We start from the raw sequence: 26,302 nt of genomic DNA on the forward strand, positions 1-26,302 counted from the left end.
AGAGTGAGAGGCCCGTGTACCGCAAAAAAAAAAAAAAAAAAAAAGAGACAGGGCTGAACATTTTAATATGGGAAAGTCTGACAATGGTCACATGTTAAGAGAAAGGTAACATTAAAGATACAGAAAAAATTGATGAAACAGGACTAAAGCTTAGAAAGGAAAGGCTCAAGAAAATAAGAAGAAAAATTGGCCTTGGCCATTACCAAGACACTGGAAACAAATGTGATTAAACATGAGGCTAACCAAATTAGTCCTGTGTGGCTGGAATGAACCGTTCCTACGTAGAAGCTTGGAAATAGTAGCAAATAAATGTGAACACAAAAACAAGGACAACATCTTGGTGGGCCTTGAATTCATTGCAAAGTCACTAAAAACATTTCAAGGGACTTCTCTGGCAGTCCAGTGGTTAAGACTCTGAGCTCCCACTGCAGGGGGCACAGGTTCAATCCCTGGTCACGGGAACTAAGATGCCACATGCTGTGCAACGCGGCCAGGAGGGAAAAAAAAAAACCATTTCAAGAGGAAAGTTAACAAGGTCTGAACGTTCACATTAAGTGAATGTTTTAATAAAAGTATGCAGGCTAAGAAAACAAGTCAAGATACCATTAAAATAATCTTTATAAAAGAAGATATCGGGACATGAAACAGGAGCAGTACAAAATTCATCAGTTTATCCTATCTATGTCAATTAACCTTTTCAGTTTGGGGAATAGAATAGGTGAAAAACCATAATCCCTGCCCGCCCTCAGTAGCTTACATTCTAGTGGGGGAGACAAACAAGAAAGCAAACAAGACAATTACAGGCAGTAGAAAATACTACAAAGGAAATAAAGGTGATGTATGCAGAGTGATGGGGATGGGACTATTTTTTACCAGGTTGTTAGGCAAGGCCTTTCTTGAGATGCTGACATTTAAGCCAATACCAAAAGGCTCAAAAGAAGCCACGGAGAAGGAAAAATATTTGAGAGAGTATTTCAGGCCAAGAAAACAAAACTCTGAAAACTCACTGTGACTGAAGCCTAGAAGAAAGTATGAGGTGAGTTTGAAGAAAGAGACGAGAGTAGCAGGACCCTCAAGTCTGTATAAGAAGTCTGTATTTTATTGTAAGTGGATGTGGTTGGTGGCAGAGAGATGAGAAGCAGATGAATTTGATATATTTCGAAGGTGAAACAAACAGAATTTGCTGACGGACTGTATGCTGAGGGTAAAAAAAAGAACATGCATACATTAATCCCTAGGTTTTGACTTTTTCAAATGGAGAGATAGTAGTTCCATTTATTAAGATGGGAGAGACTGAGGTAAGGTTAATGAGTGGGAGAGAAGAAGGAGAGGGAGAGTCAATAATTTTATTTTGGACACGTTAAATTTGCAGTACCTATGAGATATCCAAACAGTGATAGCAAGCAGGCAGCTGGATATATAAGAGTGGCATTCAAGAACCAAGTCAGGCAAGGAATATAAATCTAGGAGTTATCAAAATACAAATATTTAAAGCTTTGAATAGGGGCCTTAAGGAAAGTCTACCACTGTAACTTCTACAAATAATAACAGTAGCAGATAAATTAAATGGTAACACGTTTTACCATTTAATTTACCAAGGAGAAAGAGATTAAGTAACATGCCCAATGTCATTCAGCTAATTTTAGAGCTGGATTCCAACCCAAGCAGTCTGACTCCAGAGTTGTGCTTTCATCTACTTTGTCAAGCAGAGACCAGGTGGAAGGAAGCCTAAACCCAAATCCTGAGGCACTCCAATGTTCACAGATAGGGAAAGCAGAAGCCAACATAAAAAATATTTATTCCAATTACGCGGTTTCAGGTAAGCGCTGAACCACAGGCTCAAAAGTGGCTACAAAGTAAATCTCCACTTGTGAAGTTACAGATGTCAAATGCCAGCAGGGAAGCAATAAAGTTTACTCTCCCCTTCCAAAAGCCCTAGAGTCCTAGGTCCCTCTCGACACCTCCGTCACCTACTTGTCTCCTAGAAGAGTCATTCTCCAAATACCCTCTCCCAGGCATCTCAAAACAAGACCCCAAAAATCTGTCACACACACACCCTAACCTAGGTCCCCTTTTTCAGCCCTCACCTCCCCCATAAGATGGCAGAGAAGGCGGCCGCGTCTCCCGAGCAGAAAGTGAAGATAAAGAAAGGTTTTAGGGAAAAATCTTGTCCCAGCCTCAGCAAGCCCAGAGGGGGGGCTGCCGGGAAGCACGTCTGGCGGAACCGGGCTGGGAACTGAGCTCCCCACGTGGGCATGGGGAGACGGAACCCCACTCACCAAGCCATCTATCTGCACTTGCTTCACGGCTGAATCTCCGGACCCCCCTTTGCCTTTGCCTTTCCCTGCAGCGCCGGTGGTGGAGCTGGAAGAGGTGGCAGCAGAGCCGGTGCCTTCCTTGCGGGACGCCATCTTTCCAGCCGGACAGGAAAAGAGAGAAACGTGAGTAACCGGAAGCGGAAGTACACGCTTCACGTGACGTCAGACGCAGTCTGGCGTTCGAGAGGCGGAGCTCTTAGGAAAGGCCCGGGGAGGCCCCGCCTCCTTTCTCACTTCAGTCACCTTCTTCGGCAACGGAATCGTCTGCACATGCGCGTTGTGCGTTAGCGGCTTTCAGAAAGCTTTAAGAAAGGAAAAAATGGACTTTTAAAAATGTTTTGCACTTTATGTTTAGTCGGTCTCCACTAGGCAGTTGATCATAACTGCATTATAGCTCACATTTATGTAGCGTCCCATTCGTAAAAAATCCTTTTACTTCTAATTTTTAAAATTAATCCCCATTTCCAATCTTGGAAACTATGAAGAGCTATACAAACTCCCATGTTAGGAAATTGAGACGTGATTTGTCTAACGTCATTCTGTTAATTAGTGGTGAGCCATATTGCAGTTTGTTTTAAATTTCTTTGCAATTTTTGTCCTTTTAAATATCCCACTAAGATTTTCCAGTCATGTATGCTAAACACATACATGGGTTCTTGTAATCTGAACAAAGACAGTGTATGTGGGCCCTCTGCATGAAATAGCCCAGAGCCAAAAGATACAAATACAGAGACAGAGAAAGAGAGAGAGTGAGAATGAAGTAGAATTTTAAACAGGAAATCAATATGATCACCCTAACTAGAAAGGGTCTAGAAGCAATGACATTCCTTCACTTGGATTCCTAGTTTCCTTCCTATCTCACTGACTGATCCTTTCTTCTCAGTCACCATTGCTGATTTCTTTACCCTTCCCTAATTTTAAAATTAAAATTTAATTTAATTTAATTAATTTAAGAACAGCAGCAGTGTTCAGTCCTTGTACATCTTCATTCCCTTATCTTTACTCGCTATCTCACAGGTCATCATGCAATGCTGATGATTCCCAAATTTATATTTCCTCAGACCTCTCCACTGAACTCCACACCAGCATATCCATCTGTCTATTCAACATCTCCACTTAAATGTCCCACAAGCACCTCCAACTTAACCTTTCAAAAATTGAGCTCCAAATACCACCTCCCCTCGAAAAAAATGTTCTTCCCACAGTCTTCCCCCTGTCATTTGATGACAGTGTTATTCTTCTAGTTGATAAGAACAAAGCCCTTGGGGCCATCTTTGACTCCTCTGTTTCCTTCACACCCTACCCCTGCTCCATTGGAAACTTCTGTAGGCTCCACATTAAAAATGTATTCAAAATCCAGACTTCTTTTGGGAAGATGAAGTAGAAATATTTTTTCCTATTCCTCCCTATGAGTACAACAAAATCCCAGGGTATTATATATAAAAGCAACATAAGAAGACTCTGCAAGGTGAAGAGAAGGAGAAAGACTGGTTAGGGACATGGGGACCCAAGGAGCAACACAGTGGTGATTTCCCAGTTTCTATTTGCCGCATATATCCCAGACTTGGAGCTGAAGTCCAGTCACCTGAAAATATCAACAGGCACAGATTTAAAAACTCCAACAAAAGTCTGTTCTCTGCACACTGCCAGTAGAGACCATGTGGGGAGCTCGAACTTTCACCCCCACCAGACAGTAATAGGCACCCACTCCATCCCCCAATGGAGTGATGTCAAAGAAGGCCTAGTGGAGACTAAGGATTTCACCACAGCTGGTAATGAGGCCAACCACTCCTAATGCCAGTGAAGGAAACAAGAAGAGCAGTAATGAAGCATTACTACCCCTCCCATCCAGGAGATATAAATTTACGGGTAGTGGGAGCTGGAACTCCCATCCTCCAGCAATAACAAGGAACTAGTCCTACCCCCAAGGGAATCAATGGAGGCTGAACGTGAAAATTCTATTTGTACCCTTCTAGGGCAGTGATAAGAAGGACTCCCTCCTCCTTCCATTGCCAGAGCTGTGTCAGAGGAAACCAGCTAAAACATATGTCTCAAGATCCAGTGTTCTGCACAAATAAAAAATGTTGGCGAGAATGTGGAGAAAAGGGAACCTGCATACACTGTTGGTGGGAATGTAAATTGGTGCAGCCACTGCAGAAAACAGTATGAAGACTTCTCAAAAAACTAAAAATAGAGCTACCATATGACGCAGCAATTCCACTCCTGGGTATATACCCGAAAAAAACAAAAACACTAGTTCAAAAAGATACATGCAACCCAATGTTCATAGCGGCATTATTTACAACTGCCAAGATACGGAATAAGCCTAAGTGTCCAATAACAGATGAATGGATAAGGAAGAGTGGTATGTATGTATAATGGAGTACTACTTGGCCATAAAAGAGTGAAGTTTTGCCGTTTGCAGCAAAATGGATGGACTTGGAGGGCAAATGGTTACCAGTATGGAGAGCGAAGGGGAAAGGAGCAATAGGGGTGTGGGAATTAGAGGTACAAACTATTAGTTATTAAATAAGCTACAAAGATATATTGTACAACATGGGGAATAGAGCTAATATTTTATAATACTATATATGGAGTATAGCCTTTAAAAACTGTGACTCACTATATACCTGTAACCTATATAATATTGTACAGCAACTATACCTCAACTTTTTTAAAGTTTAAAAAATAAAAAAAAGAAGATCCAGAGTTCTGTAACAAAATACCCAAAAGTCTATGTCTCAGTTTAAAAAAATCACTTATCATCACATCAAGAACAAGGAAGATCTCAAACTGAATGAAAAAAGACAAATAGAGGCCAGCACTGGAATTACAGAGATGTTAGAATTATCCAGCAAGGATTTTAAAGCAGTCACCATATAATGCTTCAACAAACAATTACGAACACACTTGAAACAAATGAAAGAGTGTCAGAAAAGAAGTTCAAAGTCTCAGCCAAGATATAAATAAGAATGAAACATAAATTTAGAACTTAAAAAAAATACAATAACCAAAAATAAAAAAACTCAATGGATGGGCTTAACAGCAGAAAAGAAAGGACAATGGAAAAAAATCAGAGGACTGGAGATAGAATGATAAAAATCACCCAGTCTGTATGTAAATTAACAGAATATAAAATGGTACAGCCACTGTGAGAAGGAGTACGGCAGTTCCTCCAAAAATTATCATAGAATTACCAATTTCACTTCTAGGAATATAGCCAAAAGTATTGAAAGCAAGGACTCAGACAGATATTTGTACACCAGTGTCATAGCAGCATTATTCATAATAGCCAAAAGGTGGAGGCAACTCAAATGTTCTTCAACAGATGAATTAATAAATAAAATGTGGTATTTACATACAAGGGTATATAATTCAGCCTTAAAAAGAAATGAAAGTCAGAGACATGCTGAACCTTTTCAACGAGGATGAACCCTGAAAACAGTATGCTAAATGCAATAAGCCAGACACAAAAGAACAAATATTGTATGATTCCATTTATATCAGGCACCTAGAATAGTGAAATCTGCAGAGGAGAAACAGTAGAATAGCAATTACCAGGACTTGGAAAGAGGGAGGGATAGGGAGTTACTGTTTAGTGGATGCAGGGTTTCAATTTGGGATAATGGAACAGTTCTGCAGATGAACAGTGGTAATTGTTGCACAACAATGTGAACATACTTAACGGCACTGAATTGTTCACTCAAAAAAGGATCTTAAATATAAGTTTTTATGTTATGTATATTTTAAAAACAACTTAAAAAAAGGAGACCGGAACAAAAAATGAACAGAGACTCAGAGGTCTTTGGAACTGTAAAAAACACATATCTAACAATCCTGTCATTGACGTCTCACAAAAGACAAAAGAAAGAGAGCAGGGGTTAAAAGGTATTCGAAGAAATAATGAAGAAAAACTTCCCAAATAGGGGAAAAGTCATAACCTACAGTTTCAAGAAGCTTGAGTGAATGCCAAACAGGATACATCCAAAGAACTTCACACCAAGACATATTACGGTCAAACTTCTGAAAACCAAAGAAAAAATCTTGAAAGCAAAACAAAAAAAACCTTATATATATTTTTTTTAATTTAAAAAAAAATTTTTTTTTTTTTTTGCGGTACGCGGGCCTCTCACTGTTGTGGCTTCTCCCGTTGCAGAGCACAGGCTCTGGACGCGCAGGCTCAGCAGCCATGGCTCATGGGCCCAGCCACTCCGCGGCATGTGGGATCTTCCCGGACTGGGGCACGAACCCATGTCCCCTGCATCGGCAGGCAGACTCTCAACCACTGCGCCACCAGGGAAGCCCCAAAACACCTTATATTGATATAAGAGAAAAACAATTAGATTAGAGTGGATTTCTCGACAGAAACCACAGAGACCAGAGGAAGTTGCATAATATTTTCAAACTGGTAAAAGAAAGAATTACCAACCCAGAAACCTATATCCAGCCAAAATATCCTTCAGGAATAAAAAGGAAATCAAAACATTCTTGGATGAAGGGAAACTAAAACAATTTGTTACCAGCAGACCTACCCTAAAAGAATGACTGAAAGAAGTTCTCTAAAAAGAAAAGACAATAAAAGAATAAACCTTGGAACATCATAAGGAAGAAAGAACACAGTAAACAAAAATATGAGTAATTACAATAGACTTTCCTTCTCCTCTTGAATTTTCTACATTATTTTTGAGAGTTAAAGCAAAAATTATAGCATTACCTAGTGTGGCTCTAAATATACGTAGAAGAAACAGTTAAAGCAAATAAGGGCTGGTTAAGGGACATATAGGAAGGTCAGGTTTCTACAAGTCACTTGAACCGGTTAAATGACTTAATAGTAAACTGTGATTTTGTTTTTATCTAATGTAATACCTAGAGAAACCACTAAAAATGCTTTACAAAGGGAAACACTCAAAAACACCATAGATAAATCAATATGAAACTCTAAAGAATGTTCAAATAACCCACAAGAATGCAATAAAAAGAAAACAGAAATAAAAACAGAGAATTATAGGGGAAAAAAATGAAATGGCAGTCTTAAGCCTAAACATATCAATAACTAGATTAATATAAATGTTCTAAATACACCTATTAAAATACAACTATTGGAAGAATGGATAAAAACAACCTAACCATGGGCTGTCTAAAAGAAACTGATTTCAAATATAACGATATAGGCACATTGACACAAAATGATGGAAAAATCTATCATGCAAACATCAATCAAAAGAAGAAGGACTGGCTGTATTAATATCAGATAAAAGAGAATTCAGAGCTAAGATAATCACCAGAGACAGTGGGAAATATATAATGATAAAATGGTCAATCACCAAAAGCATACAGCAATTCTAAATGTGTATGTCCTAGCAACAAAGCTGAACTTACGTTGAGAAAAAACTCATAGAGCTCAAAGGACAAATAGACACACCCACAGTCATAGTTAGAGATGTCAACTCTCCTCTTTTAACAATTGATAGAACAACTAGAGAGAAAATCATATCCTGAGTCATAAACCAACCTTGACAAATTTAAAGTAACTGAAATCATTCCGAGTATGTTCAGCAACCACAATGGATTCAAACTAGAAATCAAAATATAAAAGTAAGAGAAAAATTTCCAAATACTTGGAAACTATACAACGTGCTTCCAATAGCCCGCCCATGGATCAAACAGGAAGTCTTAAGAGAAATTTTAAAACACACAGTAAACCGAATGAATATGAAAATATAAAATGTTAAAATTTGTGGGACACAGCTGCGTCAGTACTGAGAGGAAAGTTTATAGCTAAATGTATACATTATAAAAGAGGATATATCTCAAATCAATAAACTAAACTTCCTCTTCACGATCCTAGAGCAAAGTAAGCCTGCAAACATGCAGAAGAAATTAAATAACAGAATACTGAATATATTTGATCACCCAAAGAAGATTGCTCACAACCATTAAACTGTACTTTAGCCGCCCTCCAAAAGGCAGTTTTGATGTTGTGGTTATTAATTTCACTGTGGATATTCATATACTAGATAAAATAAATTCATCCTGTATTCCCAATAATATGTTCTTCATTCTCTCTGTCACTGGAGCTAAAGTTTTTACCATACTTCTATATGTGCTGGAAATATTTCAAATTTAGTCAGAGGCAAAAAGAGAGAGGATGGTAAAGGCCTTCCAAAGCAAGCTGTGGGCCCTGTCCACGGTGATTACCGCATGAGGACAGGAAGCAAAGGATAGCCTGCCATGCCTGAGAGAAAAAATGAAAAAATAAACAGTCTGACTAGTTCTGCTCTTGTGGCGTAGTAACTCAACCCATTCGGAAAACACAGCCCAGTGAATGTCAGACTGTGACCAGTCCATGCCTTAGACCCAGCCAGTACTAGAGCTGTTTTCCTTCACTTGGCTAAGATTTACCTAAATCCATTTCAAGGCAATAAAATAGAAGAGTCAAGACACCAAAGATGAGCCAAAGGATTTTTTTAAATGTCACTTTATTCCTATTCAGTATTCAGATGAGCCAAAGGATTTTTTTTTTTTTTAATGTCAGTTTATTCCTATTCAGTTGTTGCCTTCTTCCAGACCTCTATGGAAGGCAAGGTTCCTTTGGACATCTTGACAGTCTGAGTTGAGCTCAGGGTTGGCAGGCAACCTCTATAGGACCAACTTAGCATTGGTTCTAGCCTTGGTATGAAGGAAGAGGGTAGAAAGTCATCTGACCTTTCTATTTACTGTCCCTCTGGAAAGTAACCACACATTCGTGACATACAACCGAGGAATTGTTCTGCTTTAGTACCCATGAGAAACAAAGGAGTCAAGGAAGCATCATTTTCGATCAAATTTTCAACGAAAGCCTATAAGGGGTGTATGTTCTTATCTCTTCTTTGTAGATTATTTTCTAGGAAAGGAACACAAAGATCTTTTTTTCCCCTTGAGAAGGAGATACCATTATGGCATGGTGACAGGATCTCCCCAAACATCAGATTAGTCACCCCATTGTTAGGGAGTCATAAGTAACCAGGTATAGGGAGAAACAGGAAGCCTACCTTCCAATAATATTCACTCATAAGGAGGGGAGCAGAAACTCCCTACTCTATAGAAATGGGAGGAAAGGGCAAGAGCCGTCGTATCTCCTCCTCTCCAAAAGAATATGTGGTGCCATCACAATTCATGAACAAGGCCTGGGACACAAAAATTGGACATAAGCAAAGCCAGAAGAAACAACATATAAATAGGGCAAAACTAAAGCTCTGAATTAAGTTCATAAACTCTTTACAAGTCCACAAATATTCATTTGGCCAAAAGAAATCATTTGGCTTAAAACACTAAATGCTTTCCTTAATATTTAACTAGAATGGAAAAAATGCCTTTGGGAGATAGTTGAAAGCAGCTAATAGCAACACTTAACTTTGCATCCCAGCCTCTTCACAATGGTGTCCAGGACAAAACAAGAACATATGCAGAACATCTTAAACTTCTTTAAGGTAAAATATTATACAGGTAATATTATCATTTTCCCTTTAAAAGTACATTTTCTTGCATAGATTTAACAAATATTCCATCATTTAGGATGCTTTGGGCTACAAGCAACCAAAAAAAAGTAAACAAAAAACAATTTAAATTATTTTAAACAAGAAGGAAATGTATTCTATCACATAACTAAATGTCTAGAAGGGGGCAGACTCCAAATGAAGCAGCATAAAGACTCCAGTTCTTGGCGATACGCGGGACTCTCACCGTTGTGGCCTCTCCCGTTGCGGAGCACGGGCTCCAGATGCGCAGGCTCAGTGGCCCAGCCGCTCCGCAGCATGTGGGATCTTCTCGGACCGAGGCACGAACCCATGTCCCCTGCATCGGCAGGCGGACTCTCAACCACTGCGCCACCAGGGAAGCCCCTTGACTCTGTTTTTTACCGTGTTTTGGTTCTGTCCACAAACTGACTGGCTACCCCTATAACCTCAAAATACCTGCCAGTAGCAAAGAACACAATGTGCTTCTTTTTAAATGTTTATTGTAAGAAAAAGAAAACCTCTTCTCCTAACCATGGGGAAAAAGTCTTTCTCTTTAGTCTGGGATCAATTTAAGTCATATGTCTTCTTCTGTGTACATACATACTATGTGAGGTTATACTTTGAAGAACAAAGTGATTTGTTCAAAATTATGAAAAGTCACAATAGAGAGGGTAAAGAGAGAGCCAATAAAAAAATATTCATTATTCCTATGACTCAGCATGTGGGTATTTCCTATATGTTTGCTAAAATAATAATTTTAAAATGATGTTTGATCTTCTCATCCCAGTATTTTGATGTATGACTTATCAACTAATATTAAAAGAAAGTGATCTCACATTGAAAGCATTTGCACAGATTCTAAGAGCGACTTTTATTTGGTATAATATCATGTAACTAATACCTTGTATTGGTGTAATTCAATTATAAATATAAGACTTTGAAATAATATTCTACTGAATTATTGAAAGCCTTGCCACCAGAAGTTCAGTTTCTGCCCTGAAGTCCTCCTGCTGCTTAAAAATATATACGAAACCATGAGTGAAAGGGTTGTCTTCAACATTTTGTTCAATATAAATAAATAGTGTTTTTAGGAACTCGTTTAATGCCATAATCTGACATAATTCTCAATCTTTAAACTCCTTTAAGTAACAGTAATAATATTTGCTTACTTAGAGTAATTTTATAAGGATTCATTAATCTTCTAAAAATGCTTTGATAGGTTAAAAATGAATGACCCCATACAGTGTGAACTTCTCTACCAGTTTCAGTTATGATTTAATTAAATTTCAAAGGGCAGTTTGTTATGTATGTATCAAAGTAAAACATTTTGCACATTGCTACCACTTCTTAACTTTTCTTTTTTCTCTGCCATTGTATGTTTTTACTACTTCAATTAATGCCACTGAACATTTTGTAGTAAAATCCCAATGGAGAGCACTATGCAGATCTATTGTGTAATAATAAATTCCTTTCAACTTACCTCACATGGCAGTATTTGTTCTCTGTATAATTTCATTCAAATAAACTATTTAGCAAGCAAATTTGCTAGTCTAATTTTACAGCCATCTGACAACAGTCATCTGATAACCAATGGTGAACTACTTCCTGATCACTGTCTTGCTTAGAAATATCCTTGACAAAGAGAAATCCCTTGAAATTTTTTTCCAAGAGACACTTTCTCCTTTGTCATTTAAGGAAGAGCCCACTGGTACTAGCTGGGCCAACAGACAGAAATTCTGCTCGCTTTCTTTGATTGACAACTGGGTGACACTAACATTTCCTTGATGTTTCTTGCCCAAGCAGCTGGGGTTCTTCATATTTAACTAACTTTTCCAAACAGGAGATATATCCCACTGACATTCTCAGTTCAAATCAAATTGTTTATAAGTTCAAAAGAAACAAATGTGAAGATAACTTCTATAGTATGTAAAATGGATTTAGTTTATTTTACTTTGAAAAAGTTTTTTACCTTTCACAAAACTTATAAACTAGGATTTTGAACCTGTTCAAAGAAAGGGTAATTGTATTGGCAAACATTAACCAACATCAAACTTTTATCAAAAACATCTGCCAATATAAAATTCTCTAATTCTGGCAAGTAGTTTTAACATACTCTGTCAATTAAGATTGGGTTTGGCTGCATATAAAAGAAACAACTTATCAATGTAGGTTCCTTCTTGGTTGAAAAAAATGTACCATTCTGGTGAGTGATTTTTTTTTTTAATGAATTATTTATTTATGGCTGTATTGGGACTTCGTTGCTGCACACGGGCTTTCTTTAGTTGCAGAGAGCGGGGGCTATGCACAGGGTTCTCTTGTTGCAGAGCACGGGCTTCAATAGTTGTGGCATGTGGGCTCAGTAGCTCCACAGCATATGGGATCTTTGTGGACCAGGGCTCGAACCCATGTCCCCTGCATTGGAAGGCAGATTCTTAACCACTGTACCACCAGCAAAGTCCTGAGTAATGCTGATAATGGGGGAGGCTATGCATGTGTGGAGGCAGGGGCTACATGGGGAGTCTCTACATCTTCTTTTCAATTTTGTTGTAAACCTAATACTGCTCTAAAAACAATAGTCTCAAAAAATAAAAAGAAAATAATTTTTTAAAACTAAAATAGAAGTTTATTTTTCTTCTCATGTAAAACAAGGCCAGAGGTAGAAAGTCTAGATTTGGAAAGGTAGTTTCATAGTCATTGATGGCCCAGGCTGCTTCTGTTATCTACTTTGCTGTCTTAGCACATGGCCTCCATCCTCAAGTTTACTTCTTGGTCTAAAATACACTGCTAGGGTTCCCTTCGTCACATCCAAATTCCAGGGAGTGGTTAGAAAGGCAATGGAAAAAAAACAAAAGTGTTCATCACCAGGTTAAGTTCCTTTAAGCAGCTTTCCCAGAAGTCCCTTGTCACACTTATACTTACATACCCTTGGCTAAAACTTAATCGTTTGACTGTACTTGACTGCACAGAAGGCTGGGAAATGGATTCTCTTTTCTGGGCACACTATTGTCCAGAATAAAATTAGGATCCTATTACTAAAGAGAAGAGATATTGAGCATCAATTTACAGTCTGTGTCACAGTCATTATGTTAAATGTGGTGATTTTGTGGGAAATTTCAAGCAGCCATTAAAAATAATGAATAAGAACTATGCCAACTGACTTGGAGTATGTGTGGAGAGGATTTCCACAAGGATTGTTGGGTAAGAAAAGCAAAATGTACAGAAGTGATAAAATACGATTCTATCTTTGAATAACATAGAGTGACAAAAATCTCTACATATGTATGCATATATGTAGGCAAATAAGTATATGAATATTAAAAAAATTACAGAAGTTACACAGTAGATTAACATGTGTTATTTGGGCAAGGAAGAGTAGATGAATGTCCTGTGTTGTTCCATTGTTCCTCTTGTTATAACAGGCATGTGTTATTTTTGTAATTTGAAAACTGTAAGGAAGATTTTTAAAAACGTGGCAGCCTCCAGAACCAACCTTCATAACACCTTCCCCTATATATAAAAACTCACAGTAAGCAAGTCCCAGATGGAGTTCATCCTAGGGGATCTTAGTGAAGGACTAATAAGCCCTCAATACAAACCAGTTTACCTAAGTTGTTTTAAATTATTTATTTCAGGAAAATATTTCTTTAAAGAATATGTTAGCTGGATAACGTTAGGGAAAATGTTGTATTCCTTTGGAGCTAATGGATGTTGACAAATATTTAAATATGAATATAAGGCAGAATAATATCACAATAGATATCTTTGCTGAATTATTTGGTATACTAGTATTTATGAAATTAAACAAAATAAGCTTTATGAATTGTATTTAATATTTACCTATTTAATTCCATTTAGGACATGAATCTTTCATGAAAATTCTTGTTTGGGAATTAGTCATACCTTGCAGGAATAAATCATTTTCAGGTCAACTTGGCTTCATCAAAATTTCATGAAGGAAGAACTTCAAAATCATGTACAACAACATCATATTATAAATTATATTTGATCCAGATGTAATAAAGAATATGAAGAGTATGAAAAAATAAAGAAAAATAAATGAATCTCCTACCCCAACTGAATGTCTATTTGGCCTGGAAAATATCCAGTGTACTGACCTGAGGAAAAAAATAGCAGCTAGCCATGCTGAGACATTACTGTTCCTGCACTCTAAGGTCAAAAAAATTTGCAATGACTATTAAAAATTTTTAATTAAAAATTTTTAATAATATTATAATAATTTTCAAAGTAAAATTTCAGATTTAAACTTATATCCAAATAGTTTCTCCAATAATGGCAATATTTGGCTTCTGCCTTTTGTTGTGGCCAAATATTGATTTTCTAATACTAGGTCATTTGGCATCAGGCCAAAACGTATTCAGTGGACCATTTAATGAAAATGTCCCATTGGGTAAACAGTGATGCTTTACTGCAGACAGTCCTTCTGGAACACCAATATGCATAATAAATGACTTGGGGGTATTGTAATAAATGTCACTTCCTCTCTGATTAGTATCCCTCTCCCTCAGTACTTGTTTTGAATCAGAAATGGGCATATTAAACAAGCACACTAAGAACTTTTCTGCAGGTCCCAGGATCATGTTTTGAGAAACACTGCTGTAACAGAAAATTCTGTTTTAGACTTGATAATCAGCAGTATAGACTGTCTTCTTATTTGTGAAATAAGGGTCAGTTGTGTAAATAGCACTGTCATATACATAGAGCTTGAAAAAAATGCTACAGTCTAGTAAATTAAAAGAAAAAAACAAAAAAACTAGAGTATGACTCAAATCCCTAGTCCTGAACCTCATTTTTCTTAGTAGTGAAACGTGGCTAACAGGATGGAGCTGGTAGATAAATCTGTGAGCCTGTTTTTAAAACTGTTTTAACTGTTTTGCAAGGCTGGGATAATATATTTTCTGTCTTTGGCGGGATTATAGTCAGAGTGGGGTGTTGGCACACAGGGATAAAGAGAGTATTCAGATTGGAAGGTCATGAGCAATTATACTCAAGAACCATAAATCCAATCCTACAATAACTCTTCATGTCTTCCAATTCCTAAATTTATTTTCAGTTAAATGAAAGCAGTCATCTAAGGGGTGTTGTGCTGTGAATCAAGACAGGGTTAACATTATAGAAGATTTTGGTTCCAATTTCATAAACCTATATCTTCAAATAAAACCCCAAATGCAAATAACACATCTCGATTACTTTGTAAGTTATTTTTCTGCATTGGTTCTTTCTCTCAATCTTTAGCTAAAACGAGATTTGGGACAGATTCCAGGCCAGAAGAAAAAATGCAAAATTCCATACTCCCCATTCTTTGGTTATTTTGCCTAGAATTGAAGTGGATATGTGGCAGTTAGCCACGGGGGAACTCAAAATTTTCAGATTTACTCTCTTCATTAACCAAGTTGAGCAAGTAATTTCTAAACTTTCGGTCAGCTTTGTACCTCCCTGTTAGTAGCCCAGTATGTCGTTCTCCTACCTCAGAGACTATAGACATAAAAAGCATTCTTAAAAGTCATCTAGTCCTGCCAACCTATTTGACAGTGAGGAAGCTGAACCCGTTTCTTGGGGAGTTGCTCAAGGTCAAATGGCTTGGGTGAGGGGCAGAATTAGCACTCTCGTTTAGGGACACTGACTCTTGGAAAACGAAGTTCTTGAATAAGTCTTCCGGAAACACTCCATGCGAGTGATTTAGGATGGTGTCCAGGAGAAGAGGAAATGCAAAACGATGGGGACTTTTTGCCCTGACATTTGGCTTTTCAGTGGGAGTGGTCCTATGGCGGGAATGTGTGCGGGAGGTGAGGGGGAGTGCAAGAATATTTGAACTTCAGGCAGGCTACCTGAGTTCCGGTGATAGTTCTGACACTGAAGAACCACGTGCCCTTAGTAAACGTGCTTAACTTCTTTATAGGAAGGCAATCACTACAAACCTGCCCAATCATAGTCGCCCAATATACTTTGGTCGCTTTCTTCCCTCATTTGAGAATTATTAACATTAAAGGGAAAAATATAAGGTATATTACGTAGAACAGTGCCTAGGACATATTAAGGCTCAATATTTTCACTGATTATTATTATACCGCGGATTTTTCAGATGCCGTGCCAGGTAACGCGCAAGACGCAGTGCGTATATTTTTTAACCTGGACCATGACTGCGCATGTGCGCCTCTAATCGAGCACTTAGTCGTTTTCCCACTTACGCGCAAGCTCCGCCCCCGAGGGCGTGTCCCTTAAAGCGCGGGCACCGGGTAAAGCGCGCTCCCGTTTGGGAGTGACGTAAACCAGGCCCACAGATGGGGCGTTTGCTTCCGGGGCCAAGGGTTCTTCATTTCCGGGAGAAGTCCGTCTTGCCGATAGCGGGCTGTGTGGGGGGAGTTCGCTGCTGCATTCTGGTCCGGTGGCTCGCTCCGGGAAAGCCAGGCATGAAGATCACGAGGCAGAAACACGCCAAGAAGCATCTTGGCTTCTTTCGCAACAATTTTGGGGTCCGCGAGCCGTACCAGATCCTGCTGGACGGCACCTTCTGTCAGGCGGCTTTGCGGGGCCGCATCCAGCTGCGGGAGCAGCTGCCCCGCTACCTCATGGGGGAGACTCAGCTGTGCACCACCAGGTGGGCCTGGCTGGTCCGGGTGGAGGCGCGGGGGCCCCGCGGGTGCGGTAGAGGCGAGGCCGCTGCTCGCAGGCATCCATTGGGAGCCCCCGAGGGGCAAAGCGCGCCGCCCACGAGGAGCTGACAGTTCAGCGGGACCGCTAAGGAGGGTGGGCGAGTATCTACCAAGTAGATAGACAGTATAAGGTACGGCGAGTATTCATCTTAACCTGGAGGATAAGACACGTGCTTTGCCGTTCGACCTGGTTTCCAGTATTGGGCCCAGTTCTACCAGCTTTGTGATTTCGGACAAGTTACTTAACCTCTCTGAGCCTTGGATTACTCATTTGTAGAAAAAAGCTCGTAACTACTTACACACTGCCTATAAGTCGGAGGAGGTATAGTATATGTAGAGCGTTTATTGGTATCTCAGACCTGTATCCTCTAAGTGATTGCTTGTTGTTTGCATAGCTTTTCCCAGTTTAAGAATTTTTCAAGCTTCACAACTGCCCCATGTTGTAATATCTTTGATTCCCAGAAACATAAGTCAGGACTCGATGTTTCCTAACTTTGTGCAAGGTCATTTGTTTATTCAACTGTGTTTATTGAGCACCAGCCATACGCCAAGCACTGCTCTAGCAGAGGATAACTTGGTGAACAGGATGATTTCCCAGCCCGTATGGCCAGCAAAGTGCATAAATCAACCTCTAATTGGTGTGTTTTGACCCCTAGTTTCCTCACTTCTTCAAAGTGTGGGAATACCTAAGATGGAATCTTGGGGGGTTGATTGGAGGAAAGATGGAATCAAGGAAGGTTCCACAGAGGAGATAACTTTTGAGCCCAGTCACGGTTCAGTTCTGAGGGGAAGGACATTTTTTGAGTGAAAGAAAAGAGAAGTGACTTGTAGGGACCTCTTGAACAAAGGAGTGGAGTGGAGTTGTGAAATGCCAGGGAAAGAGATTAGAGCACAGCATATGTTTGGGAAAGAAGCTGATAAGAAGATAAGTTGAGTCTGCATAATGAAGAACTACTATTCATAAACTTAGTTTTGTTTTTTTTTCCTTTGTAGGATATTTCCTTTAAAAAGTGAACAGAGAAAATTTAAATGACCTATAATACCACACCAGTGACTTACCACTGTTAGCATGTGGTGTATCATCCAGTTCTTTACACACACACACACACACACACACACACACACACACACACGAATGGGCTCTTACTCTGCATGTGATATTAATGGCCTGCTTTTCTCACATAACACTACTCCATGAACAGCTTTCTATATTCAGAACTTCGTGTGGGTTTCATTCAAGCAGAGCCTCCAGTGGGTCATAGATACCCCCTAAGTTTTGATCCCCATCTCCTTCAGAGCTCCCAGACAACTTCTCAGATGGTCTGTGCCCCAGAGTTGATTGCTTCTGGCTACAAGCCTTGTCTACTTACCCCTGTCTGCCATAGAAAGACTAACATTTTTAATACAGGGCTGTAATATAAAAAAGGTTGAGAAGTACTGCATGAAATTATATTCTGCAGCATTTTTCCCCCTAAAGAATTTATTTTAACTTATGGGATATTTTATACATACACAAAAATAGAAGAGTATAATGAAACGTCTATCACCCAGTTATTGCAATTATTGACATGGCCATTCTTTTTTTTTGGCTACCTCGGGTGGGTCTTAGTTGCAGCATGTGGGATCTTTCGTTGAGGCGTGCAGGCTTCTCTCTAGTTGTGGCTCGTGGGCTTAGTTGCCCCACGGCATGTGGGATCTTAGTTCCCTGACCAGGGATCGAACCTGCGTCCCCTGCATTGGAAGGCGGATTCTTAACCACTGGACCGCCAGGGAAGTCCCAACATGGCCATTCTTATTCATTTAAGAAAAAGTTACTGCTAGTTTATTTTAAAGCATATTATTGTCAATTCTTGGTGTGTATCAAGAGATAAGTGCTATCAGACCTGATAAGTATCTTCTAGAAAAGATAACTGCAGCTATGTGAGGGGTAAGTTGGAGAAGCAAGAGAATGAAGAGCAAGAAGAAGAAGAAGCAAGAGAATGAAGACATGCATGTTTTGTTTGTGGTTGTCTAGTCAAGAAATAATGGGAGCCTGAACCTGAGAGAGGAGAGGTAGGAATTTCACAAGGTAGACGTTACAGAGGTAGATACCAACAGCTGAGATAGGACTACCACTGATGGGGTGGGGGCAGGGGTAGGAGTGAGGAAGCAAAGGTTAAATAGGATTTCTGATTTCGAAACAGTATCTGAGAAGATAATAAATTTAAAGAGGTAGCAAGCCCTGGAGAAGTCTGGAGGCAGGAAAGTAGTTTGATTTTAGACATCGTGAATTTGACGAAGAGCTGATGGCGGGCCATCCACAAGAAATATTCAATAAGTAGTTGGCAATTTAGGCCTGAAACTCAAAATGGATGACTTTAGAAGCAAAATCTCTTAAAAAAATCAAAAACTAATGGTGTGATAAAGCGGGTGAGGCAAGGTAGAATCAGGCAAGGGCTGGCTAAGGTTGAGAAATCTTTGACTCAGTAGTTCTCGTCGTAATTTTTAAGAGGAAGTACCTGGGGAGCTTATTAAGATGCTAATGTTTGACTCCACAAGGAGTTCAGATTTGGGGATGAGAAAGGAGCTAGAAATTAATATCACTGTGTCATTCCGATAGGGGTAGTTTATAGGTGACACTTTGAAAAACATTGCCTGATATTAATATGAAAATGCAAAGTGAAAGAAAGTTGTGATTGTTTTTAAACACGCCGGTGACTTGAGAATATTTACTTTTCTAAGCTGAAAATATTCTGAAGGTGCACCGATTTGCACTTGAAGGAGAAGCCTGTAGCACTGTGGTTGGTCCAAAGCATCTATCATCAAACTACTTAGATTCACATTTCAACTCTACCTCTTATTAGTTGTTTGAATTTGGGCATGTTACTTGAAATCTCGCAGAATGAGGTGTTCTAAAATAAGGATAATTTTACAGTAAGCTGCCCTCATGCTGTATAGCACAGGGATCTCTACCTTACGCAGTGTGCTAATCTGAATGGGAGGGAAGTCCAGAAGGGAGGGGATATCTGTATGTGTGTGGCTGGTTCATTTTGTTTTGCAGTGGGAGCTAACACAACATTGTAAAGCAACCGTACTCCAAGAAAAATTAATAAAAATAAATAAATAGAGTAAAAGTAGAAAAAAAATAAAGTAAGCTGCCCAACTTTGTAGGGCTGTTTTGAGATAAGCGAGAATTTATGTAAAGGCAGTTAGCATGCTGCCTGCACATCAAAAATGCTCAGTACATGTTAACTGTTTATTATGTTCCTTCTACTTGGTGTATGCATTTTTCGGGTCTTTTAAGAGTGAAATGCTTAATGTGTGGTTTGTAGTTTAAAAAGAAGAATTGAGTATTTTTTTTTTATAATTTATGTGAACAACAGATGTGCGTCTGTTATAATTGTGAGCTGCTAATAACTTTTTTTTTTCAGGTGTGTGTTAAAAGAGTTGGAAACATTGGGAAAGGACTTATATGGGGCAAAGCTGATTGCACAAAAATGCCAGGTTCGAAACTGTCCCCATTTCAAGAATTCAGTGAGTGGATCAGAATGTCTGCTTTCCATGGTGGAAGATGGGAATCCTCACCATTATTTTGTGGCAACACAGGTGATACCACTTTTAAAACCAGAGTCAATCTTAATCATTTCTATTTATACTCCATATGGAGCTATTTATCATTAGAAAAAATTAGGTGGAAGTGGTTTAAGTGTTTCAACTTTTGAAAATGCACGCTTTCAAGTTAATTTGTAGTCAGCAAAAGCAATTGTCATTTCAGAATTTGAGGAGAGAACCTTAAGCGTAATGATTTTCTTCTAAATTACTGAAGTTTCCTTTTGTAAAATAAAAATTATTGACAGATGTGATGATATGTTTTGGGGCTCTTGAAGGGAAGGGGAGTAGAGCAAAGATTTTACATTTTATGTTTATGCATGTTTTTTCACGTTCCCGTGTTTCATATTATTTCTTAGAAAGTCGTGTTTCGTATTGTTTGAGACTATACCACCAGTATGGAACTGTTTCAGGCTTTTAAAGACTGGGAAGCAGGGAAGGAGAGACTCTCAGGGTCGATATTAATGAATAAGCTCACATACATACAGATTTCCTTAAATTTGCTTGTAGGATTATAAAATTACACAATTAGAAGCAGAGCTGAGTCTAGAATCTGAATCGGCCAAGGCTCACGGGCCCAGCCGCTCTGCGGCATGTGGGATCTTCCCGGACCGGGGCACGAACCCGTGTCCCCTGCATCGGCAGGCGGACTCTCAACCACTGCGCCACCAGGGAAGCCCTCTGTGAGCATTCTTGACCCTTTCTGAAACATATCTCAGAGTAGAAATGAGGGACATCACCTAGTATATTTACCTTTGCATTAGTTTGTAATTCAAGGTCCTAGAAAATTTATGGTCTTAGAGTATTGATCAATATAAAATATTGATAAATCCCATTCACATTGTTGCCACTTAACTGTGCTCAGTTTTTATGTTTTTCTTCCTTTCTTTATCGTAAAATATACTCCCATTAGTAAGACATAACTAATTTGAAAAGTAAAACCTGGGATCTCTTTTATTTTCAGTATAGCCCACTTTAAGTTCTGAGAAATCTCTTTAAGGCATCTGATTTAATTGACATATTTGAAGTAAATAGTTCTATTTTTGTTTTTAATAGGATCAGAATTTGTCTATGAAAGTAAAGAAAAAGCCTGGAATTCCTCTCATGTTCATTATTCAGAACACTATAGTCTTGGACAAACCTTCTCCAAAAACAGTTGCATTTGCTAAAGCAGTAGAGTCAGGTCAGCTTGTCTCAGGGCAAGAGAAACAAAATATCAAGCAACTCAAAGAGGAACAGGGTTTAGTAAAAGACCCTGAACAGAGAAGGAAAAAAAAGCGCAAGAAAATAAGTGGCCCTAATCCTCTTAGCTGTTTGAAGAAAAAGAAAAAAACACGGGATACAAACTCATCTGCCTCTGAAAAGAAAAGAAAAAGAAAAAGAATCCGAAACAGATCTACCTCAAAAGTAGTTTCTGAAAAGCAGAATGCAGAAGGGTAATGATTCCTTTGGATACTTTTAAAGACATGCAAATATGAAAATGAATTTCTTTTTGAAACTGTGGAAGTACTTATGTTAAAAGACTAAACTTATTTTTGTAAATGAATATTGACCCACAAGCCTTTGTATAAAATTATTTGTTAAAAAAAAAAAAAAAAACCAGAATGGACGGATTTAGGTGTGATCATGTTCACTTTTCTTAGAGAATTTGGAGGTTGTTTTTTAATGTAAAACTGTTGTCTCTTTCTGTCTTACTGCTGCTCGCCACCCTCCAACATTATATGCAGATAGTTTAAAAAAATCATATAGTACCAAAACACTTGTGACAAAAAAGAGGTAGTCCCTTTTTCACATTCACAAAGGAAACTTTCTCTTTCAACTCATGTAGTGGTTTTAGAATTTACCTGTACATTTCCAAATAATATGAATCTGCTGCTACCTTTGGATCTGCCCATTATTTATTGACTTCCTACTAGAAGGAGTGGAAATTTTGCTTACTTATTTTACTCCACCATTTTTCTAATATATTAATATTTCAATCTTTATACATCCCAAATTCCGTATTTTCATTTTGATGACTATAAACTCTGTTTACCGCTAAACCAAGTAGCCTCCTATGGTTGAATTTATTTTTTATGTTACTTCTTTGTTATTCCAGACGTTAATAATGGTCTCATTTTCTTCTAGCCTCTGACTTGATCTTACCATATTCTCCAGTAACTCTGGAAAGGATCTCATAATTTTCAATATAATATCAGGTCATTTCTTACCCCTGGAATACTTCTGGAGCCAGCCCTCTGTCCTCCAATGTGGAAAGGTTTTCTGCCAAGCATGTTGCTCAGCTATCACCCAGGCATTTCCTTTCCTTATCCAGAGAATCTACTTTGTCACTTCTGTAGCCTAGATTCTTCATTCTACTCATTCTTGATTTCCTCTTCTGCTGTGGTGGAGCATAGAGTGTGTAGGAGGTACATTTTTTGAGGCTCAACCAGTCTGTCTAAACCTGTATTTGTTGCACTGATAATCTAGCAAGATAAAGATTCTTTGTTGAAAAATCATTTCTCTCCATTTTTCTTGAGAACTTCATAATTGTTTATAAGGTCCTAGGAGGAAAAAAATCCCTTTACTTTTTTTGAGTTCTGGAGGACAATTTTCTTTTAGATGTAAATGTTATCTTAAATGGCAAAAATTCCAAAATAATACTCTTTCAGGTTGGCTTTAAATGTTACTTTAAAAATGTCTAAAGGTGGGGCTTCCCTGGTGGCACAGTGGTTAAGAATCCGCCTGCCAATGTAGGGGACATAGGTTCGGTCCCTGGTGAGGAAAGATCCCATATGCTGCGGAGCAACTAAGCCCATGCACCACAACTACTGAGCCTGCACTCTAGCGCTCACGAGCAACACCTACTGAGCCCGTGTGCCACAGCTACTGAAGCCTGCGCGCCTAGAACCCATGCTCCACAATGAGAGAAGCCACTGCAATGAGAAGCCCGCGCACTGCAATGAAGAGTAGCCCCCCTCGCCGCAACTAGAGAAAGCCTGCATGCAGCAACGAAGACCCAACGCAGCCAAAAATAAAATTTTAAAAAACTGTCTAAAGGGTTAATTCAATTAGGAATTGAATAATCAAGCTTTTCTTTTTCGGCCCCCTCCCCAATTGTTTTAATCATCCTTCAGGCCAAAATTAAAGTAGCCTTGTAAGTTTGAAGTGTAAAGTTGTCAGATTGATCAGTAGCTCCTGACTTTCAGCTGCCTGTGATACCTTCAAATAGTGGTTCTAATCTGTATCCTTAGAATATGATCATGTATAAAGTACTTCATGAATAAGTTCTTATTTATGGCTAAAATAAATAACTTCTTAAATATGAGAAAATTCAAATTTATTCCTGTAGAAATGTCATTCTCAGTTGAATTCAAGAGGTGCTTTTTTGGTGGAAAGTGGAATTTTAGCTTTACACCAGGAGGACCACACAGGCTATATTACCTGTCAAGCCAGATGAGTGTTTTCTATTGTCATTTCATGATTCTGGTTTAAATTCTTAATGGTAGGAACATTTTTTTCAAAGGAAAGCAAAGGTACTGGAAAAAAGTGAATATAGTTCTGTAGTTCTTGTGAGGAGAAATAACATTTTTCAATCATGACAAGAGTTAAGATTAGCAAATCAAATGTAGATAAAGTGATAAAGCAAGTGAAATGTACACTGATGATACTTGTTTCAATATCCTCAAATGCACAAATTTTAGGTATTTTTAACAAGGTTTATATTTATGCAGTGCTATTTGATTGCCTATTATTAGAGTCCAAACTGGAGAGCTGGAAAAGTCAACTCACTTTTATAAAATAGTAATTTTTAAGTTAAAATATAAAAAATAAAATGCAGGGACTTCCCTGGTGGCACAGTGGTTAAGAATGCAGGGGACATGGGTTTGAGCCCTAGTCCAGGAAGATCCCACATGCCGCAGAGCAACTAGGCCTGTGCGCCACAACTACTAAGCCTGCGCTCTAGAGCCCGCGAGCCACAACTACTGAAGTCCGCGTGAAGCCTGCCCCAAAGGGACCTGTGGCCATTTTCTAGAGAGAATGTGCTTTGGGGAATAGAAATATCTAGAACTTTTGGAGATTACTACACCCTGACTCTGAATTGATGCTGATTGCTAGGGTTTCAAGATGCAACTGGTCCCACATTCAAAATGGAGGTTTATGGTGGTCAGGTGATAAATTGAGTTACATGCCAAGTTTGAATCCCAGTAGGTCCATGAGCCCACCCTGTGTTTTTTCTCCAGTTCCAGAATGTGCAACTTAAACACATACTAGGCAACTGATTGTGTCCCTGTATTAGCTGTCTCATTTATGAAGGGTCATTAGGATATGAAGGGTCAAAGGGAAGCTATTGGAATTTCTCTTCCCTGCCAGGATAGTAAACCAAAAGAATAAGACATCCTTGGAGGAATTGCAGGGATTACTACCATCACCAAATACTTGAATGATGCAGAAATGTTGATTCTTTTGGTACGCGGGCCTCTCACTGTTGTGGCCCCTCCCGTTGCGGAGCACAGGCTCCGGACACGCAGGCCCAGTGGCCATGGCTCACGGGCCCAGCCACTCCACGGCATGTGGGATCTTCCCGGACCAGGGCACGAACCCGTGTCCCCTGCATCGGCAGGCGGACTCTCAACCAATGCGCCACCAGGGAAGCCCTTGATTCTTATTTCATCTCCATTTAACACATCTATTTGGTCTGTGCAGAAGGCAGATGGATCTTGAAGCATGACTAGATTTTTTATGTTAATCAGAGGGTAACTCATTTGCAGGACCTCTTCCAGATGTAATATATTTGCTGGAACAAATCAACACAGCTCCTGACACCTCATGTGGAAAATCCTTTTTTTTTTTCTCCTTCAATTTTTAACAATTTGCTAGGACCAGCACCAAAAATCAGTCTGTTTTTCCTTGACAGGGTCAGTAGTATACTTTTACAGTCTTGTTTCATGCTAAGCTCATTTGCCTTCAGCCATAGTATAGTCTGTGGAGATCATGAGCATCTTGATATTCCACACAATGTCACACTGACCCACTACATTGATGGGATTACGCAGGTTGAGTCTGATGAGCAGGAAGGTGCAAGTACTACAAACATGTTAGTCAAGTTAGGGACTTGGAAAGAATAGGATTGGAAGATTTGTGAGAAAGATGTCTGGTGAAAAAGTATATAGATGGATCTTTTAGAATGGGCACAAAGTATGAAGATAATTTGTCCCATGTGAAAATCCATCAATAGGCATTCACTGCAGAGGAGGCTCTCAAAAATCGGGTGGACAGAATGGCACTTTTATAGATGTCAGTTAGATGTCTTTTCCCGCCGCTGAGTGCTTGTTCACTGGGCCCATGAAAAAAGTGGCTATGGTGACAAAATGGAGACTATGCATGGGCTTCAACGACATCCCTGACCTAGTTATCACTACTGCTGAGAACAACACTGAGCCCACAGTATGGCACCATTCTGGTGGGGAGGGGAAAGGAACCCGTCAGCCACCTGCTGGCAGGTTGATTACACTGCATCCTTTCCATCATGGAATAGAAGTTTATCCTTAATGGAACAGAGCCTATCCTGTATATGAGTTTTCTTTTCTTTCCCATAATGCTTCTCTCAGTATCACTTAACAAAATGCCTGTCTGCCATCATGGTATTCTGCCAGCACGGCTTCTAATCAAGGAATTTGTGGTATTAAATGGTCTTGCTATAATACATCATTATGTAAGTAACGCCAGTTTGGAGACAACACCTTGGAAGGATGGATATTCTCTTACAAGATGCAGTATAAACTTTGAACCAGAGGTCAATATATGGTGTGTCTCTTCCATACCTAGAATACATGGGTCCAGGAATTAAAGGATAGAAATGGGAGGAGCTCCTCTCACTATTACATTTTATAACCCACTTAGAGAATTTTTGCTTCCTCCCCTCACAACTTTGAGCTCTGCTGGCTTGGAGGTCTTGTTTCTAAGGGTGAAATGCTCCTACCAAGGATGCAACAATAATTCCATTCATTTGGAAGATGAGACTGCCACCAAGTCACTTGGGGGTTTCTTTCTTATGCCTCTGAACCAACAGGCAAAGAAGAGAGTTACTCTACTGGCTGGGATAGTTGATCCCAATTTCAAAGAGCAAATTAGACTCCTGCTACAGGCTGAGGGTAGAGAGGACTATTTCTGGAACTGAGGAGAGTCTCTAAGATGCCTCTTATTACTTCTATATCTGATAGGAAATGTTAATAAAAAACTACTACAA

At 39.1% G+C, this 26,302-nt stretch overlaps 2 protein-coding genes across 3 annotated transcripts in view; one reads left to right on the plus strand and one right to left on the minus strand.

The window, feature by feature from the left end:
* Positions 1 to 2,457, minus strand: part of EIF3H (eukaryotic translation initiation factor 3 subunit H) — an 85,938-nt gene extending 83,481 nt beyond the window's left edge. The window contains exon 1 of one of the 2 annotated variants that reach the window (XM_032610425.1): positions 2,280 to 2,457. In XM_032610425.1, the coding sequence (XP_032466316.1) occupies positions 2,280 to 2,411 (132 nt within the window). In that variant the 5' untranslated portion in view covers positions 2,412 to 2,457. The remainder of the gene's footprint in view (positions 1 to 2,279) is intronic. The other variant, XM_032610426.1, reaches the window with a different exon arrangement.
* Positions 2,458 to 16,149: 13,692 nt separating this feature from the next.
* Positions 16,150 to 23,391, plus strand: UTP23 (UTP23 small subunit processome component). Its single transcript, XM_032610582.1, has 3 exons — positions 16,150 to 16,430; positions 19,896 to 20,070; positions 21,130 to 23,391. Exons 1-3 carry the CDS (start codon positions 16,243 to 16,245, stop codon positions 21,511 to 21,513), a joined length of 747 nt encoding a protein of 248 aa, XP_032466473.1. The 5' UTR covers positions 16,150 to 16,242; the 3' UTR covers positions 21,514 to 23,391.
* Positions 23,392 to 26,302: the final 2,911 nt, after the last annotated feature.

The sequence above is a fragment of the Phocoena sinus genome, chromosome 17, assembly GCF_008692025.1.
Source record: "Phocoena sinus isolate mPhoSin1 chromosome 17, mPhoSin1.pri, whole genome shotgun sequence".
Lineage (NCBI taxonomy): Eukaryota > Metazoa > Chordata > Mammalia > Artiodactyla > Phocoenidae > Phocoena > Phocoena sinus.

What these genes read in the sequence shown, in the direction of transcription:
- UTP23 (XM_032610582.1), top strand. Translation starts at nt 16,243, where the DNA reads ATGAAGATCACGAGGCAGAAACACGCCAAGAAGCATCTTGGCTTCTTT. An exon ending in ACTCAGCTGTGCACCACCAG is followed by an intron (nt 16,431 to 19,895) that starts GTGGGCCTGGCT and finishes TTTTTTTTTCAG; the next exon opens with GTGTGTGTTAAAAGAGTTGG. An exon ending in ATTATTTTGTGGCAACACAG is followed by an intron (nt 20,071 to 21,129) that starts GTGATACCACTT and finishes TGTTTTTAATAG; the next exon opens with GATCAGAATTTGTCTATGAA.